This window comes from Nilaparvata lugens, unplaced genomic scaffold (genome assembly GCF_014356525.2).
Source record: "Nilaparvata lugens isolate BPH unplaced genomic scaffold, ASM1435652v1 scaffold3192, whole genome shotgun sequence".
In the NCBI taxonomy this organism is placed as follows: Eukaryota; Metazoa; Arthropoda; class Insecta; order Hemiptera; family Delphacidae; genus Nilaparvata; species Nilaparvata lugens.
The window spans coordinates 4265-24710 of record NW_024090394.1 but is presented as its reverse complement, the minus strand read 5'-3'; the positions used below and the strand labels follow the sequence as shown (position 1 = coordinate 24710).

At 36.5% G+C, this 20446-nt stretch overlaps 1 protein-coding gene across 1 annotated transcript; it reads left to right on the top strand.

Moving 5' to 3' along the window:
- The first annotated feature begins 6039 nt into the window (after positions 1-6039).
- Positions 6040-19082, top strand: LOC111060211. The gene is made up of 3 exons (XM_022347856.2): positions 6040-6226; positions 12321-12472; positions 17251-19082. Exons 1-3 carry the CDS (start codon positions 6183-6185, stop codon positions 17319-17321), a joined length of 267 nt encoding a protein of 88 aa, XP_022203548.2. The 5' UTR covers positions 6040-6182; the 3' UTR covers positions 17322-19082.
- The last annotated feature ends 1364 nt before the right edge of the window (positions 19083-20446 follow it).

The window sequence follows — 20446 nt, the reverse complement described above, 5'->3', positions numbered from 1 at the left end:
TATTTTGTCACATATCTTAAAAATTGATATTTTTGACCTGTAGCTACAGGTCTGGAATCTGTTTTTTGTATACCAAAGTAACTAAGTGTGGATTATGTAGCTTGTTTTTGTACCTATTTTGCTCTTTAACCATGTTTCACTTATTCAATTGAGTTCAAGAACTTCAGAAAAAATCTATCCACTTATTGTTTATTGTTATTCTTTCCAAATGTGGGAAAGTTGATGGAATGTTAATATACCTCCACTATCTAAACTGGAATTTTGTAGCCAGTCACGTTATGCATGCTCCAACTCAGCAAAAAAATCCTTGTTTCCTTTTTTTTTATTGAAAAATTTGAATGGTATCAGCCCAAACAGGACTGACTCTTCGTCCTTGGGGTACTTGAAATTTCTTATTCTTCTATTGATGTACATGAGTGTTATTGTGATTTCTTTGTACAAAATGTGTAATTGTATTAATTTATATTTCTATAAATGGCAATATTGTTGTGATATACTCTTCTTTCCATAATTTCTTATTGACCGAACGTAGTGAGGTCTATGTTTCAACTGGATTGCTTTTGTCTTTCTGTATGTAACACAATTATGACCTAATGCGTTGATAGAATTTGATGAGATTTGGCAGGAGTATTCCTTTTTCAAATGTGCATCAATGTATAGACAATTTTTGAAATTTTGCATTTTTAAGATAATATGGATAGAAAAGGAATTCCTCCATACTCTGATACCACTATATTTATATATATATATATATATATATATAAATTTCGTATATTGATCAAATGTCTGGTTGAGGTATATTCCTCATTTGAGCTTAGACCTTCAAAACTATTACAATGTAAGTTAATAGAATAGAGATGCTTCCCATGTTATTTAAATGGAGTCACTTTTTCTCCCTAGGGAGTTTTTCTGTTTTCTACTACTCAGAGCGAAAAAGTGACACTTTAGTATTATGTTTCAGGGAGTAAAGTAAGTACTTTAGACTGTAGGTGGAGGAAAATTTTATTTTTCAAATGTGGGAATATTGATATTGATAGGTACGCATCATAAAAAATATTGAAACCCTACCTAATATAAATATAGACATGGCCAGACATCTGTGTAATGCATGTAATGCAATCAGACTTCTGAATAATTCACTTTGCTCGTTCATCAATTGGGCTAGTCAGTCGGGTTGAGCGAGGTGTTTGTTACCACTGTTGGAAAAAATGGCTTTTGGTGGCCCTGAAAAGGGCCAAGTTTGTTGCTGGTGGCCCTAAAAAGGGACCAAGATTGTTGCTGGTGGCCCTAAAGGGACCAAGGCAGGCTAGATGTTTAGTAGTCGTCGACTGGCGCGATACCACGCCGCGCAAGGGTCCTGGGCAGGTCCTTCTGGTGCGAGAGCAGGCCGGCAGGGGCTCAAGTCAATGGTTCGCAGTCTCCACTCTGGTTTACCCGGGCTACGGAGAGGGCTGACCGGGTGATCTACTAGCCAGAGGTTGAGCCGAATCACTGCCGGGAGGACCTCCTCGACCACTTCCTCATTTAGAAGGGGCCTTCGGTCAAACCCCAGGCAGGCAGGGTCGTAGGCTTCCGCTGCACACACTCCCATGTCGGTTCGGCACCCAACCCGCGCATCCAGAACCGCGGGCCAGTTGTTAGGCTTGGGCGCTAAGTCTTGGGGCGCAGCTGGCGCGGCGGTGTACAGCCTCAGCCTCTCCTCCACCTCCTCTTCTGGATTCGGCGGCCGGCGCGGTTCCTCCTAGGCATCGGCTGGGTAGTAGACAAGGAAGACACCTCAGGTTGCGGCTAGTCACGCCGTGGTTCCCTCTTGGCCTGCTCGCTGCTCTGCTCCTGGTCTTGGTAGTGGTCTCGGCTGGTAGTGGTCTCTGGTAGTGGTCTCGGCTGGTGGTCTCTTCTGGCTCTTCAGTGGAAGGCTGCTAGTGAGCAAGTGCTATCGAGGGTAGCTGAGTAGTCCCCTTTTATTCACAGTCCCCGAGTTCACCTGCGCTGCTATTGGCCGGCGGTACTCGGCCAATAGAAACGCAGGAACGGGTGGCGGCGACTGAGGCGCACCCTGGTGGCGGGTGGGTCAACCACTCATTTGGTTTGTGCGTGGCATGGGGAGCAGAGCAGAGCGGCAGGCTGAAAGGTAGCGAATGCGAGGGAGGTATCAATTCCCCCCCCCCCCCACCATTTGAGGTAGCCACGGCAGAATTTATTGCGGCAACTTCGGACTCAATAATTTGCAGTTTCTCCCGTGAGTATCTGTAACGCCGCTGGCTGCGTATTTCTGAGTTGTTGAGTTGAATTGTCATGGTGGCGGACGTGGTGATGGAGGGTGGCATCTGCTCCATGGACAATTTTGCGTGTTGTTGCAGTAATACTGTTAACCGTCGGTGCTGGTCGCTGGGCGTGTCTTCTAGTAGCTTGTCAACCAGGTGAGTGTCCATCTCTACTGAGACTGGTGGTTGCGCTATCCAGAAGATCGTATCTCGCTGCGTCTTGCCGTAGATTAGCCTGTCTTGCTCAAAGTCAAGCACTGCCTTATTCTCCTGAAACCATGGTCGTCCCAAGATGATGTCTTCGCGTAGGTCAGGTAGACCTAGGAAGGGAATATTTTGAATGTGCTGTTGGATCTGGAGTTCCAGATGTCCTTGTATGGCCGTTTCGCAGCTAGTGGGACGGTTGGCCAGCAGTACAGGTAGCTTCAGCGGTTGGATCCGTGTACCGTGGTCGAGGTGGGCAGCTCTCACGAAGTTGTGCGTTGTGGCTGAATCGGGTAGAGCATGTAGTTGTTTACCCGCGAGGATGACAGGGATCCGGGGTAGAGTCTGTCCGTCTATCTGGATCACGGCTAGGTTCGGTGCTTGGCTGGGCGGAGGGCTGGTGATGTGGTTGTTGACTACTGGGGCGGCAGTGTTGGTGACCTTGTCGGTGACTGCGGCCAGGGCAGTGTTGGTGACCTGGTGGCTGACTGCGGCTGGGGCAGTGTTGATGACCGGCTGGTTGACGGCGGCTGGGTCAGTGTTGGTGACCTGGTGGCTGACTGTGGCTGGGGCAGTGTTGGTGACCTGGTGGCTGAATGCGGCTGGGTCAGCGTAGGTGACCTGGTCGTGGACTGCGGCGAGGGCAGTGTTGGTGACTCCATCCATGACAGCGATCCCGGTAGGTGGCGGGTGCGTTTGGGTCACAGTTGCATGTTCCTTCCCAGGCTGGTGGTCGATGACGCGCTCATCGTCGGCTGGTGATGCTGTCCTCTCGCGGGCCAGTAGAGGCACGGCTGCTGGGTGCTGTGGAGAGTCTCTGTCAGCCGGGAAGAGCAAGGGGTCTTCGGTGACATTGGAAGGAGACTTAGCGACGCTAGCAGGGTCTACGGTGGTGTGACGGGTAGGCGATCGATCCGTTGTGAGTGAGACAGTCATGAGTGACGGCTGGGTGGTTGACGCGCAAGGGTGTGCCGGATGCAGTTGCTGTTGTGAGACGGTGACCCGGGTGATGACTGGTACTGGGTCATTCTTGATAGCCCATGGAGGTGCGGCTGCTAGGTACCATGGAGAGTCTTCATCAGCCGAGAAGAGCGAGGGGTCTTCAGTGACGTTGGAAGGAGGCTTGGTGACGCTGGCAGGATCCACGGTGGCGTGACCAAGGAATGACTGGCTGGCTGGTTTGGTGACGGTTATCGCTTGTAGTTGGGGTGGTGACCTGCGAGGCTGGCACTGAGGGTCTTGCACCTCATCGTTAGTGTAGTGGACTCCTACTTTCCGTGCTGGAGGGGTGGAGTCCGAGTCTCTCCAGTATCGCCGTTTCCCTGCCGTTTCTTCGCGAGTTCTGGGCAGTCGCGATGAAAATGCTTGGCCGGGTAGTAATGACACTGAGGAAGCTGGTTGTAGTTGAACCTTGGCGGCGGCTCTCGATGGGGTGGCCCTGCGGGTGCCGTAGGTTAAGGCGGCTTATATTTTGGTCGACTGTTGAGGTCAGTTTCCAGGTTGTTGGCGATCATGATCAGCTCTTCATAGTTCGTGGGACGAGCAGCTCGAACTAGGGTGTGAAGCTCGGAACTCAGCTGACCAATGAGCAGGGCGATCACCTCGTCTTCAGCCAGGTCGGTTCCTAAGCGCTGCTGTAGTTGGAGCTTCTGACGGATGAATCGCTCCACTGGCTGGTTCGGTTTGTGGGTGGTGCCATAAAATCTTGTGTGAGTGGCTGAGATTTTATGGGCTCCCGAGAAACGGGCCTGAAGTCGGTCACAGAACTGTTCCCAGGTGGTGACGAATTCTCCATAGTCTCTCCACCAGGCGGTGGCGTTGTCTTGTAGTTACGCTTTTAGAAGCATGATCCAGGTATAGCTGGGAATGTGGTGACCCTGTAGCAGCTCGGTGCACTGTCGCATGAAGGTGATGGGGTCTCCATGGAGCTTGCCGCGGAAGAACGGTAGCAGGGTCGCTATGCTGGTCAGCTGGCTGAGGTTGCCAGTGTAGCTGACGGCTGGAGCCGGTGAGTTGGCCATGTTGCTGGTTGCGGTAGTTGCGTGACTAGAGGTTGACGGTTGAGCAGGCAGGTTGACGGTCAGTGCGCTGGGTTGCAGGGTGGTTGGTCGAGCAGGCTCGCTGGTGAAGGCAGGTGGCTGCGTTGCCCCGGTTTCGCTGGTGGAAGCAGGCGGCTGCGTCATGCTGCTGTCGGTTTGACCGGTGGTCTGTGCAGGCCAGCCGGCGAATGTAGACTCGGTGTGCTGGCTGGTTGACTGCATCGAATCTTCAGTGGTCGTATCTCCACTGTCTCCGGCTCCGGTTCTAGTCGCTACCATGTTCAGGTGTTATGGGCGCCACTGGGAAATTGCCTGTTCCCAGACAGGTATTCTGAATTGAAAGATTCAGAGACACATTTTGTTGAAAGAAAATAAGTTTGAATTTTTTGTGTGAAAAATTCAGGACATACATTTAGATGAAAAATTTAAGACATACATTTAGTTGAAAATTTAGGTTGACATTTTGTTTGAAAAAAAAGTTTTGACAGTGGTAATGGGTTACTGTATCTCCATACAGTGAGTGGCCCCACGTTGGCAGGTGCCAATAATTGATATGGCGGAAGGTGTGGCTCATTCATCAATTGGGCTAGTCAGTCGGGTCTAGTAAGGGGTTTGTTACCACTGTCGGAAAAAATGGCTTCTGGTGGCCCTGAAAAGGGCCAAGTTTGTTGCTGGTGGCCCTGAAAAGGGACCAAGATTGTTGCTGGTGACCCTAAAAGGGACCAAGGCAGGCTAGATGTTTAGTAGTCGTCGACTGGCGCGATACCACGCCGCGCGAGGGTCCCAGGCAGGTCCGTCTGGTGCGAGAGCAGGCCGGCAGGGGCTCAAGTCAATGGTTCGCAGTCTCCACTCTGGTTTACCCGGGCTATGGAGAGGGCTGACCGGGTGATCTACTAGCCAGAGGTCGTGCCGAATCACTGCCGGGAGGACCTCCTCGACCACTTCCTCGTTTAGAAGGGGCCTTTGGTCAAACTCCGGGCAGGCAGGGTCGTAGGCTTCTGCTGCACACACTCCAATGTCGGTTCGGCACCCAACCCGCGCATCCAGAACCGCGCGCCAGTTGTTAGGCTGAGGCACTAAGTCTTGGGGCGCAGCTGGCGCGGCGGTGTACAGCCTCAGCCTCTCCTCCACCTGACGAAGCCAGATTAAATAGTTTTAGACTCAAATAGTTGAGAAATATTTCTATCAGATGGAAAGATTATCACAAAACTGGATAAATCATCATATGGGATACAAATTCAAATTTAAACTGAGTTTATAAACATGAGTTAATTTTTGATCTTGGAGAAAACAAATAACAGTTTTTAGAAGTAAATCATTATCCAACTGTAAATTGTGATTCAACTGAATCAAGATGATATCAGATACTTGTGGATGAGAAAACTGCGTGAGGTCTACTGTTCACAGAACTACTAGTTATGAAATGTATCAATTGGGAATATAAATGAATTTATTATAACTATTATAATTATTATACTCGGCTTGAAATGTGGAATATAAGGGACTACCTAAATATCGGATATCTTTTGCTATCTTTTCTCTGTCAACCTATTAACTGGTTGTGGAATGGAGTGCATTTGAATGCTTTGTTGGTTTAATAATCGGTTATTTGAATTTTTCAGATTGGTATGCAAATAAGATCATAAATATACTGAAGGTTTACCCAGGACAACATATGAATTTGGGTCAATACGGTAGATGGATGGACAATGGAGAAAAGTAAGTTCTCATTTAATTCCTCAAATCACTGCAATACATAGATACATAAATACATAAGTACATGAATACATAAATACTAGGGATGGGTATTGAAAGACAAAACATCGATGTTTTGAACATCAATGTTTTTTTCATCCTAACATTGATAAGTGAAAAACATCAAACAGTAAACATCGATGTTTTTAAACATCGTTTATCGCCCTACATTTTTATGGATGATACTATCAGTCCAGTCAATAAAGACATAAAAAAGGGGTGTGCTTGCAATTTATACTGTAGATCTGATTTTAAATATATTATTTGGGTACATAAGAGAAGTCCAGAACCAGTTTCTTCATGCAAGATTTCCTTGTGCTAGATACAGGATAGCCCAAAAACCTTGTATTTTCGGCTCATTTTACAGTTTTCAGCTATTTCTGCCAAATCTCTCCCAGATTATAAAATTCTGAAGAAAATGAGATCACTCGGAACTCTCTATCTCCAATGAGTACTTAGTTATTATTTTGCAAAAATGAGTGAAATTTGAAGAGAAAATCAATTTTGATGAATTTTAGATTTTGATCAACAATATCTTCCGATTGTTACAATTTAGATGTATATTTCAAAATCTCTCTAGGCGTTCTTTTGTGCTATACAATCTGAGATCAGGTAGAGCGCTCTATGTCATATAGATTTCCAGGTACACCTGGCAACAATGCACCTTGTATTGTGGAAAACACCTAATTTTCAGCTTCAACCATCATCACCATCTACTTTGATATTTCGCACAATGACATAAGTTCATGGGTAAAGGACTCGCCACACCAAGCTCGCCAGTACCGCCGAGGTAGTACCGCTGGTTGTAGTTTCCTCGGCTGAGCACGCCACACCGAAAAACGTCCGCTAGCGGTAGTCTCCGAGTAGTGAGTCTAGTAGTGGGGGGAGGGAGTCCAACTACAGTGTGGGAGTGAGATGTACTAGTTGCGTTGTGCTGCAAGGAGGAACGCCGAATGAGTCATCACTCTGTGCGCATGCGCTACCTCTTCGAATCGCCTGCCATGTATTCAGGTTGAGTGCGCCACACTGAGCTCGCTTTGTCCGCCGTACTACCTCTCAGCGAAGTTTTGTTGAATCGCCTAGCAGGCGGTTGTAGGTGGTAGTGCGCCGTACTACCGCCGCGGTAGCGAGCTCGGTGTGGCGCGATCAACCTGAATACATGGCTAGCGATTTTTAAAACTTCGCTACCGCCGCGGTAGCGAGCTTGGTGTGGCGTGCCCTTAAGAATCACCCGTTAGATGCACTTTATTTTAGTATTTCCTAGTAGAGGCTTGCTTAAGGACACCTCAAGAATCAAAATTTCAAACACTTATAAATTACTTTTGACACAATGCTCAGATTTCATCGTACTACACTTCATTCTTCTTAGCTCGCCAAGGCGGTTCAAAATCATGCATCAACAGTCAAATTCGGTCAAAAAATAGAAAATTTATTGTTGAGTGTAGGTACTTAAGTCCATATTCAATACATGAAAAATGGCCAATTTCTATATTCAAAGATAGCTTACATAGGTATCTCGGTAGCCCCTTATTATAAAAATTATTACATGATCTTGTAATGTACAATAGAATTTTCTATTTCATCTGCTGTAAACAATTCATGAAAAAATATGTTCGTAAAGTGAGATTTGATTGTTGAAAAAAATCCGGAAATTGTAGATATTTTTCTCATATTAACGGTTTTGACAGTTCTATGATAGCGAAAAGTGATTCAAGATGGATTTTAGACAACTGAGCTCGTAGAGGATGAATTTATCTACAATTTGTAATCAATCGTGAATTTCTATGATGTATCAGACTCGTTTCAGAAACTCTTGATCAACAGTAAAATTACGAAAAAATGTAAAAACTGAAATCGCCATTTTTAAAATCTTAACTTCCAAATTATTTTGGAATCGGAAGTATTATTTATTGAAGTGGATAGAGGGGGACGATTTTCACATTCTCACTAGATTTGGAAATTTTATCAGAAGTATTTCACAAGACATGCAACTTTGAATAGACTATAGAAATTGGTCATTTTTTGTGTATTGGAATATGGGCTTAAGTATACTCAACAATAAATTTTCCATTTTTCGACTGAATTTGACTTATTATGTATGATTTTGAACCGCCGTGACGAGCCGAGAAGGATGAAGTGTAGTACGATGAAATCTGAGCATTGTGTCAAAAGTTATGTGTTTGAAATTTTGATCCTTGAGTTGTCCTCAAGCGCGCCTCTCCACTAGGAAATAGTACTGAAATGAAGTGTATCTTACGTGTGATTCTCATAGAACATAATCTCAAGAACTTATGTCATTGTTCGAAATATCAATGTGAGGACAAAGTAGTTGGTGATGATGCTTGAAGCTGAAAATTAGGTGTTTTTCACAATACAAGGAGCATTGTTGTCAGGTGTACCTGGAATATGAGATAGAGCGCTCCACCTGATCTCAGATTGTAGAGCACAAAAAGAGCTTCTAAAGTGACTACAATTTTATCTGGAGCTATTGTTCCAATATTTTAACAGTTACTAACTGGAATCACAGCAATTTCGGACTTGTGGTATTCAAGTAACAGAGTCTTTCGAATAGTTGAAGTCAGGTTGTGACTAGAAAGATACATCAACTCTAGTTCACAAGATTTGTCATTTTCATGGTCTAGTCTGAAACCTCTCGGGATATCCTCGAGGATTCGGTCTTGAAATTTCACCCTAAGCTAATTTCAGCAATCATTGATACTCATATCGTATTCATTCAATAGATTTTTTAGGAGTCATCAATCGTACACCTGATAGATTTTTTTAGGAAATGAAAATGGATTGAGTTTTTTTATATGGATATCTGCACTCCTTACAATACGAGGACCTCTTTTCCAGAGCTAGATTAATTAGTGTTAAACACATGTTGAGGAAATAATTGTAGTAAGAAAAAACTCTTTCTTCCTAAGAAACGAAGAATCTGACCTCTTATTCAATTCTAAATAACTAACTATGTAACCTTGACATGGACCACAGAAGTAATATAAATCTTCAAGAGTATCCAACAGTCTCACATAAAAATACAGAGAGCCTGATTGAAAAATAAAAATAGCAATATGTAGGAAATCAAAACTTATGCGAGATCTTTCACAAGAGTGATCTATATTCACGAAAAACACTAAACAGAATACTACACTGATTATGATAAAGATAATGATTTTAATTCTGTTACTATTGCTTATTGCTCTCACGATAATCCTCTTCAAACAAAAAAATAAAAAAAAACTTGTATCAAATTAAAAAATTAGAATTGTTTTTACTTTTTAGTTGGGAAAAACATCGGATGACCGATGTCTAGGTAAAACCATCGATAAGTGAAAAACATCGAACAGTGAACATCGATGTTAAAAACATCGATGTTTGATGTTGAAACATCGATGTATCGATACCCATTCCTAATAAATACATGAATATATGAATACATGAATACATGAATACATGAATACATGAATATATGAATACATGAATACATGAATACATAAATACATAAATACATAAATACATAAATACATGAACACATGAATACATAAATATGTATTATAAATATGTATAAATACATGGATCTTAGATCCCACTTTGCTTCCTCTGTTATGAAAAAATTGTGATCAATAACATGATTATTACTAGAAGTAGCCCCCTGGTTTAGAGAACTCGCTCAACCACTGTTGTATTGTAATCTTTGAATCCTTCAAATTTGAGTAATTATACAGAAATGATGAAAATTATGGAAACAGCTGGATATTTACAAGAATAATTTGACAGTAGGTTTCATTGGGGTTCCAATTTGAAATGAAGAATTGCTCTGTTGCTTCAACATATATCTTATCCTCATTTGATTCCAAATTCTTTTGTTCTATATGAGAAGGTGCAGTCATGTGATACATGATTTCAATACAGAGTTCCAAGAGTAAATGAATAAATAGAATAAATATGATTTCATTGCCATTAAATTCTTTAGAACAAATTGCAAAAACCACACATTGACATCTCAACCTATAGCCTATCAGTTTGTTAATGTAAAAGTTGTAAATTAATATGTTTATTAACCAGCTGAAATCATGTGTCAATGCATGAAGTGCAATGAATTTTTCAGCTGACTGAATCACAACAATCAATTTGTTTCTTACACACTTTCAATGTTATTTTCATAGCCTGAAAAAGGACGAAGGAGAGAGAAGGTTTTGTTGTTCAATGAACTTGACCTGTGAAGAGTTTTTGTCATAATCATTCAATTTCAGCTGTTTCACATCCATGAAATCAAGCCGGTAAACAGCTGATTATAGAACAAAAAAACATATGATTCTCATTACAGCATACTAAACTGTAATAAAATCATATGTTTCCTCTACAGTTGAATATGTTTCCTATGGTGAGGTCCATGTTATAATGGCAGTGTACGATTGACAATACTGTTGCTGTCCTTTTCTATCATACAACAAAACAGATAGCTCTCGCTTCGCAATGTTGTCCGTTTGCCAGAATATTTCATTTTCACTTTTGACAGTGACTGTACAAAAGTAGACCAACAATTCTCAGCCGCCATTTTTCATTTTTTTCTCCATTCTATCAAAATACTTGAGTAGGCTACACAAGTCATATAATTGATTTAAAATGTAATTTTGGAAAAAATGAGATAATTCTTAGACATTACAGTATGAGAGACACAAATTGAAATACCTGAAATGACATTTTGAAAGTTGATAACTAATCATCCCAGACTTCATTCATGATTCAGTTAGCCTACACCTATAGGTTAGACCTACTCGTACCAGTATAAATAATATTGAAAAGTCATTTCAGAATTAATCCATTGAAATTACTTATTTCTTATTAGGATTTCTATTTTTCTTTGATCTTTAAAAGAAATTGGAATAGAATATCTACCAAAAAACTAGATTAATGTTGTTTTGGAGTTCAGATTGTTGTATCATAGCTTTTTAAATTAGCCGCCATTTCAGGTATGTATAAAAATAAAAATCTGATCTCAGTTATGAAAGCAAATTTTTGAATCAAATTGTGAAAAATATATCAGTTTGATTAATTTGAAATTAAATTGATTATTTTATCAAGGAAATGATAATTATTATTATATCAGAATCAATGGGATGAATTGAGTAACAGCTGTGTACACTCAGTGGCAAAATGGAGAGACTTGGCAACGTTTTCCTCCTGTCTTCCTCCACTGCCATTATAACGTGGACCTCACTATAGATCCAAATTTGGAACAGCAAAACTGGTACAAAAAATTCCTTTTAGTGCTCCAGGTGGAAGTTTCATCAACTACAATCAAGAAATTCCTACTTCAAAACGTTTAAACTAGGCTACAGTATCTTTATAGAATGCATGTAGTAATGTCAATCAGCACAAGCAGGTATTGTTTTCTGTCTCTAGATTATTATGACAAAAAATAGTGTAAGTTACTTGGACGTGGATGTCTTTTGCAGTGCTCGAATGAAATTCTAGTCTCAGCTTGCACCTCAACTAAAGTGGGAGAGAAATTACTTTTAACACGGCTCTTTCTTGAAGACGGAGAGGTCTGATGCTCTATCCTCCACTAATCACTCCCACTACCTAGCAGCATTCTCCTTCTTCTGTGTCTGTGTGAGAGAGCTTTCCAACACGATGCACCAACACTCCCCTTCCAGCTATTGCTGGCAATGTTCCAAGTCATATACTGGTCAGCAGGTATAATATTGTTCTCATCACAAGAGCATGAAGCAAAATGGCACGTGTGCAGGATGTCTGTCTGTGTCTATGCTACAAACTGTGGAGGGAGAAATGAGTTTCTCCTCTTCATGTTAAAAGTAATATCTCTCAGACTTTAGAAACATCATTCTCCTCTGCAAAAGGTCCCTTCCCATCCTTGTGACTTGAGATACTAATGAAGAATACGTGTTCAAAATTTGAAGCTGATTGATCAATCTTTCCAAAGTTCTTGTAGAACATACAAACAAACAGCCAACGACTTTGGACTTGAGTAAGTAAAAAGTTAGTACTCGCTGACACTCATTCAATAATGTTTTTAATTTTTCATTTGCAGGGATGTTATGACAATAGAAGAAGTTGAAATTACAATGGGGTGTAAAGACACGGCGACTATCAAGGAATTGGCTGAGAAATGGTTGATAACTCCTGATGAATTGAGACTTGCCATGAATAAGGACAATGTGAATGACCGTGTTACACTCAAAGGTGACCAATATCATAGATAAAGAGAATATAATACAGAGTGCTCACGAACTCACCACCAATACTCTATAGTGAGGTCCACGTTATAATGGCAGTGAAGAAAGATAGGAGAAAAACAACGTTGCCAAGTCTCTCCATTTTGCCACTGAGTGTACACAGCTGTTACTCAATTCATCCCATTCAATTTGATCCAATAATAATTATCATTTTCTTGATAAAATAATCAATTTAATGTTGAATTAATCAATAAAATATTTTTTTCATAATTTGATTCGAAAATTTGCTTCCATAACTGAGATCAGATTTTTATTTTTATAAAATGGCAGCTAATTTAAAAAGCTGTGATACACAAATCTGAATTTCAAAACAAGACGAATTAAGTTATTTGGAAGGTATTCTATTCCAATTTCTTTTGAAAATAATAGAAAAATATAAATCTCTTTTAACATGAGAGATTTCAATAATGAAATAACCTTTCAATATTATTTATACCTGTAAGAGTAGGTCCAACCTATATGTGTGGGCTTACTGAAGCATGGATGAAGTCCAGGATGGTTAGTTATCAACTTTTAAAATGTCATTTCAGGCATTTTTATTTGTGTTTCTCATACGGTAATGTCTAAAAATAATTCCATTTTTTTCAAAAATACACTTTTAATCAATTATATGATTTGTGTACTAAAGTATTTTGATAGAATGAAAAAAAATTGCCGCTGAAAATTGTTTGTTTACTTTTGTACAGTCACTGTCAAAAGTAAAAATAAAATATTCTGGCAAAGGGACAGCATTGCAAAGCTGGAGCAAGATAGCACTATCTGTTTTGTTGTATGATAGAAAAGGACAGCAACAGTATTATCAATCATACACTGCCATTATAACGTGGACCTCACCTTGGGGCATTGTTCCTAGGTAAAAAAACATAAATCTAAATATCATATTTGAATTGTCTGGAAGTCTTCAGTTTCTCACACAGTGGTCATTTTGTTTTTTTCACTTATTACTGTATTATTTTTTTCTGAATAATGATCGAACATACGAAATTGAAACTTTGCACAATCATTTATAACAACTAGACAAAGCTAGAAAAAAATTATGGTAATTTTTCAAATTCGTGAAACAAAATGACGGGTATTTTAATTTTTGTTTCATAAATAACTCAGAAACCGTTGGTTCTACAAACACTTTACAGGAATAACTTTTTGAAAAAAAATAATTGCCTGTCGATTGGTACCACATTAATTTCTAAGATTGGGCCAATATTAACTGAGATATGGCAGTCTTAGTGATAGGTGACCACTGGGAGTTTGTTGCAGTGCAAACCACGGCAAGCTGATAGAGTCGCCTCAATGATGAAACAATCTCTATTTGCATTGCATGTTGATTGTAAGCGATTTCAGGTCATCTCAAACAATAAAATAAATTACCCAATACTCTATAGTGAGGTCCACGTTATAATGGCAGTGAAGAAAGATAGGAGAAAAACAACGTTGCCAAGTCTCTCCATTTTGCCACTGAGTGTACACAGCTGTTACTCAATTCATCCCATTCAATTTGATCCAATAATAATTATCATTTTCTTGATAAAATAATCAATTTAATGTTGAATTAATCAATAAAATATATTTTTTTCATAATTTGATTCGAAAATTTGCTTCCATAACTGAGATCAGATTTTTATTTTTATAAAATGGCAGCTAATTTAAAAAGCTGTGATACACAAATCTGAATTTCAAAACAAGACGAATTAAGTTATTTGGAAGGTATTCTATTCCAATTTCTTTTGAAAATAATAGAAAAATATAAATCTCTTTTAACATGAGAGATTTCAATAATGAAATAACCTTTCAATATTATTTATACCTGTAAGAGTAGGTCCAACCTATATGTGTGGGCTTACTGAAGCATGGATGAAGTCCAGGATGGTTAGTTATCAACTTTTAAAATGTCATTTCAGGCATTTTTATTTGTGTTTCTCATATGGTAATGTCTAAAAATAATTCCATTTTTTTCAAAAATACACTTTTAATCAATTATATGATTTGTGTACTAAAGTATTTTGATAGAATGAAAAAAATTGCCGCTGAAAATTGTTTGTTTACTTTTGTACAGTCACTGTCAAAAGTAAAAATAAAATATTCTGGCAAAGGGACAGCATTGCAAAGCTGGAGCAAGATAGCACTATCTGTTTTGTTGTATGATAGAAAAGGACAGCAACAGTATTATCAATCATACACTGCCATTATAACGTGGACCTCACTTTTGGGCATTGTTCCTAGGTAAAAAAACATAAATCTAAATATCATATTTGAATTGTCTGGAAGTCTTCAGTTTCTCACACAGTGGTCATTTTGTTTTTTTCACTTATTACTGTATTATTTTTTTCTGAATAATGATCGAACATACGAAATTGAAACTTTGCACGATCATTTATAACAACTAGACAAAGCTAGAAAAAAATTATGATAATTTTTCAAATTCGTGAAACAAAATGACGGGTATTTTAATTTTTGTTTCATAAATAACTCAGAAACCGTTGGTTCTACAAACACTTTACAGGAATAACTTTTTTAAAAAAATTTAATTGCCTGTCGATTGGTACCACATTAATTTCTAAGATTGGGCCAATATTAACTGAGATATGGCAGTCTTAGTGATAGGTGACCACTGGGAGTTTGTTGCAGTGCAAACCACGGCAAGCTGATAGAGTCGCCTCAATGATGAAACAATCTCTATTTGCATTGCATGTTGATTGTAAGCGATTTCAGGTCATCTCAAACAATAAAATAAATTACCCAATCCTCTAAAGATAGGTCACCAACCACTGAAGCTGCCATATCTGAGTTAATATTGGTCCAATCTTGAAAAAGGTACTGGTTTTGGTACCAATCAAAAGGAAATTAAATTTCTAAAAAATTTATTCCTGTAAAGTATTTGTAAAACCAACGGTTTCTGAGTTATTTATGAAACAGAAATTCAAATAGCAGCCATTTTGTTTTACTAATTTGAAAAATTACATACTTTCTCTCTAGCTTTGTCTAGTTTTCATAAATGATCATGCAAAGTTTCAATTTTGTATGTTCAATCATTATTAAGAGAGAATAATACAGTAATAAGTGGAAAAAAAACAAAATGACCACTGTGTGAGAAACTGAAGACTTCCAGACAATTAAAATATGTTCTTTACTCAAGAACAATCCCCTAGAATATTTGTAGGGAGTTCATAAACAGGCTGTAGATAAGAGGAGTATAGTAAATATCATGGAATATAATATATCATAGAGAAAAGATAGAACCAGAAGATATGCCATATTTGTGGGATTCATTCAGAGTTCTGTATCTAATCATGAAGTTGTTTATCAAGTTGAGATGATACTGTATCATATTCTGATGGAACTGTATCATTCTGTATTGATACTGTATCATTAATGGTGATCTCTTTGCAAAAATGTGAGTGATAACTGAAGCCAATGGACCTAGTAATTGTTTGGTTCATTTATTTGTTTATTCATTCATTTATTCATTTATTCATTTATTCATTTATTCATTTATTCATTTATTCATTTATTCATTTATTCATTTATTCATTTATTCATTTATTCATTTATTCATTTATCCATTTATTCATTTATTCATTTATTCATTTATTCATTTATTCATTTATTCATTTATTCATTTATTCATTTATTCATTTATTCATTTATTCATTATTCATTATCATTATTCATTTATTCATTTATTCATTTATTCATTTTTCATTTATTCATTATTCATTTATTCATTTATTCATTTATTCATTTATTCATTATTCATTTATTCATTTATCATTTATTCATTTATTCATTTATTCATTTATTCATTTATTCATTTATTCATTTATTCATTTATTCATTTATTCATTTATTCATTTATTCATTTATTCATTTATTCATTTATTCATTTATTCATTTATCATTTATTCATTTATTCATTATTCATTATTCATTTATTCATTTATTCATTTATTCATTTATTCATTTATTCATTTATTCATTATCATTTATTCATTTATTCATTTATTCATTTATTCATTTATTCATTTATTATTCATTTATTATTCATTTATTCATTTATTCATTTATTCATTCATTCATTTATTCATTTATTCATTTATTCATTCATTCATTCATTTATTCATTTTTCATTTATTCATTTATTCATTTATTCATTCATTTATTCATTATTCATTTATTCATTTATCATTTATTCATTTATTCATTTATTCATTATTCATTTATTCATTATTCATTTATTCATTATTCATTTATTCATTTATTCATTTATTCATTTATTTTTATTCATTTATTCATTTATTCATTTATTATTTATTCATTTATTCATTTATTCATTTATTCATTTATTCATTTATCATTTATCATTTATTCATTTATTCATTTATTCATTTATTCATTTATTATTCATTTATTCATTTATTCATTTATTCATTTATTCATTTATTCATTATTCATTTATTCATTTATTCATTATTCATTTATTCATTTATTCATTTATTCATTTATTCATTTATTCATTTATTCATTTATTCATTTATTCATTTATTCCTTTATCCATTCATTCATTTATCCATTTATTCATCTATTCATTCATTTATTTATTTATCCATTTATCCATTCATTCCTTTATCCATTCATTCATTTATCCATTTATTCATTCATTTATTTATTTATCCATTCATCCATTCATTCATTAATCCACTTACTGACAGTTATTTTCATGATTTTCAGAATTTGTGGCCTTCCTCAACAAGAGAGTGGAATCTTTTGTACCTTCAGATAGAAGCTTGGAAAATGAATAAATAAGTGGTAATCAAATTCAATGGAAAATTTGCCAATAATATGGCTCAAGTTTCGGCGCAACCCAGTCTTTCCGACTAAGAAATAATAGTTTGTGGATAAACACCAGTGAAATTATGAAAGAATATAACCTTAAACTCTTACTCTGGATCGTGAATTAGGGATTTGTTGAATGAAACAAGATATCAATAAGTTATTCCTGAATTATTTTGAGACTTCAAATAAACATGAATAAAATAAAATAGTAATAATGCTGAGAAGCCTCATGAATGAAACAAAATGAAATATGAAATGAGCTCCAAAAACTAAATTGAATCAAAAATATAATCATTTCATGAATTTGAATAAATGAGATGTAATCTCAAAAACTACTAAGATATTATTTATTTAATGAATTAGAATTGATATATACAATTATCAATAAATTTTATATCTCTTAAAATGTTCAAAACTAAAATTCAATAGCAATACTTTGGAATAAATTTAGAATCTAGATAATTGATTGAAAAACGTTTTCTCTGAAACTACTAATTAGTTGAAACCTACTTGAAAAAAGGAGGACACAGGAAAATCCACTCTTTCTGGCTAGTGAAGTCACAAATCAAAATTGAAGTTCAGAAGAATGTGTTGAAAATAAAATTGAGGATAAGACTTACTATAGTGAGGTCCACGTTATAATGGCAGTGTACGATTGACAATACTATTTCTCTCCTTTTCTATCATGCAACAAAACAAATAGCCCTATCTCTCTCTAGCTTTGCAATGTTGTCAGTTTGCCAGAATATTTTATTTTTACTTTTGACAGTGACTGTACAAAAGTAACTCAGCCGCCATTTTTTCCTTCATTCTAACAAAATACATTGGTACACAAGTTGTATAATATTGATTTTTGAAACAATGAAATAATTTTTAGACATTACCGTATGAGAAACACAAATTAAAATACCTGGAATGACATATCTTGAAAGTTGATAACTAACCATCCTAGAGATGCTTCAGTTAGCCTACAACTAACCTATAACCTATAAGGTTAGACCTACTTGTACCAGTATAAATAAAATTGAAAGGTTATTCCAGAATTATTTCCATGGAATTACTCATTTTGGATAGGATTCATATTTTTCTATCATTTGTAAAAGAAATTTGAATAGAATACCTACCAAATAACTTAATTTCTGTTGTTTTAAAATTCAGATTGGTGTATCACAGCTGTTTAAATTAGCTGCCTTTTCAGGTCAGTATAAAAATAAGAATCTAATCTCAGCTATGGAATAAAATTCTTGAATCAAATTATGAAAAAATAAATTTCTTGATTAATTTGACATTGAATTAATTATTTTATCAAGGGAAAGATTATTATTAGGTCAAAATTAATGAGATGAATTGAGTAACAGCTGTGTACATTCAGTGGCAAAATGGAGAGACTTGGCAACGTTTTTCTCCTATCTTTTTCCACTGCCATTATAACTTGGACCTCACTATATATGGTTCAATCACATCACTCTCCTAGGAATTGTGATATCTGATGCTGCTGTCTGCTTATCCCAGTGAATACCTCAACACAGGACACTTGACACCTCTCAATCACCGATTTTTCAAGACTGGGCTTGGGACATTCTCGATCCTCCATTTCTATAGTTAATCATTTCAAATTAATCAAGAAAATATATTTGTTTTGAATTCGATTCAAAAATTTGCTTTCATAACTGAGATCAGATTTCCATTTTTATACAAATCTGAAATGGCGGCTAATTCGAAAAGCTGTGATACAACAATCTGAATTTCAAAACAACAGAAATTAAGTTATTTGGTAGGTATTCTACTCCAATTTCTTTTGAAGATAATAGAAAAATTGAAATATTACCGTATCCAAAAAAAGTAATTTTAATGTATATAATTCTGAAATAACCTCTCAATATTATTTATACCTACCAGTACAAGTAGGTCTAAACTATATGTGTAGCCCAACTGAAGCATGGATGAAGTCTAGGATGGTTAGTTATCAACTTTTAAAATGTCATTTCAGGTATTTTAATTTGTGTTTCTCATACGGTAATGTCTGAAAATTATTCCATTGTTTCAAAAATACATTTTTAATGAATTATACGACTTGTGTACTCAAGTATTTTGATAGAATGAAGAAAAAATGGCGGCTCAGAATTGTTGGTCTACTTTTGTACAGTCACTGTCAAAAGTGAAAATGAAATATTCTGTCAAACTGACAACATTGCAAAGCTAGAGAGAGATAGCGCTATATGTTTTGTTGTATGATAGAAAAGGACAGCAACAGTATTGTCAATCTTACACAGCCATTATAACGTGGACCCCACTATAGCCTACTGTGTCGACCTGTTGCTCATATGAGAATTTTAGTTTTGTCACAAGGTTGTCAAAATCGTTAATTACTACATGCACAACTTTCTAAAATTCCTAGTTGAAAGACCCATCTATGAAGAGTGCTAGTCGTCAGGCCAGCTTCACACACATTCGGTTTCATTCGTTTTCGGTTCGGTTGATTGCCGAAAACGAATGAGGCTTTCTTACAACATATCAGGTTTTAATTCGTACGGTTCTAATCAGGTATTTTCTCCTCAAACACAGCTGTTTTTGGATTTTCACAATTCATGCTGGTATTAAAATATAACAGCTGGTGTTCAAATAGTAAGATGTGATTTCTTTTACAACAAAATTTTCAAATTAATTGAAAATTCTGAACTATTTTAATAGTTTATTATTGATTATATTAATTTTGGACGATCAAAGAATTGAAAATTTGTTCATCTATTCTCTCCATTAATGAAATCACATAATTGCAATGGAGAAATAAAAAAAATCTCCCCGAGTTTTAATAATTCTTAATATTTTTTAGAAAACTATTCATTGAGAAAAAAAATGCTCCAATGAACAAACACAAATGAATCGACCATATGATTTTTACATGGAATATTTTTAAACAGATAATCACGATATCAGGTTAAAATAAATACAAAAAAGTGAGCATGTGTAAAAGACTCTGTTCTCATTTCTTGTTTCCTAGCAACAAATTCGAATTTGATAAAACCATATAAAAACAATATCATAAATAGATATCCCATGGTATAGGGCGTTTATGTCACAACTTTTACTG

What these genes read in the sequence shown, in the direction of transcription:
- LOC111060211 (XM_022347856.2), top strand. Translation starts at nt 6,183, where the DNA reads ATGAATTTGGGTCAATACGGTAGATGGATGGACAATGGAGAAAA. An exon ending in TGGATGGACAATGGAGAAAA is followed by an intron (nt 6,227 to 12,320) that starts GTAAGTTCTCAT and finishes TTTCATTTGCAG; the next exon opens with GGATGTTATGACAATAGAAG. An exon ending in TGACCGTGTTACACTCAAAG is followed by an intron (nt 12,473 to 17,250) that starts GTGACCAATATC and finishes CATGATTTTCAG; the next exon opens with AATTTGTGGCCTTCCTCAAC.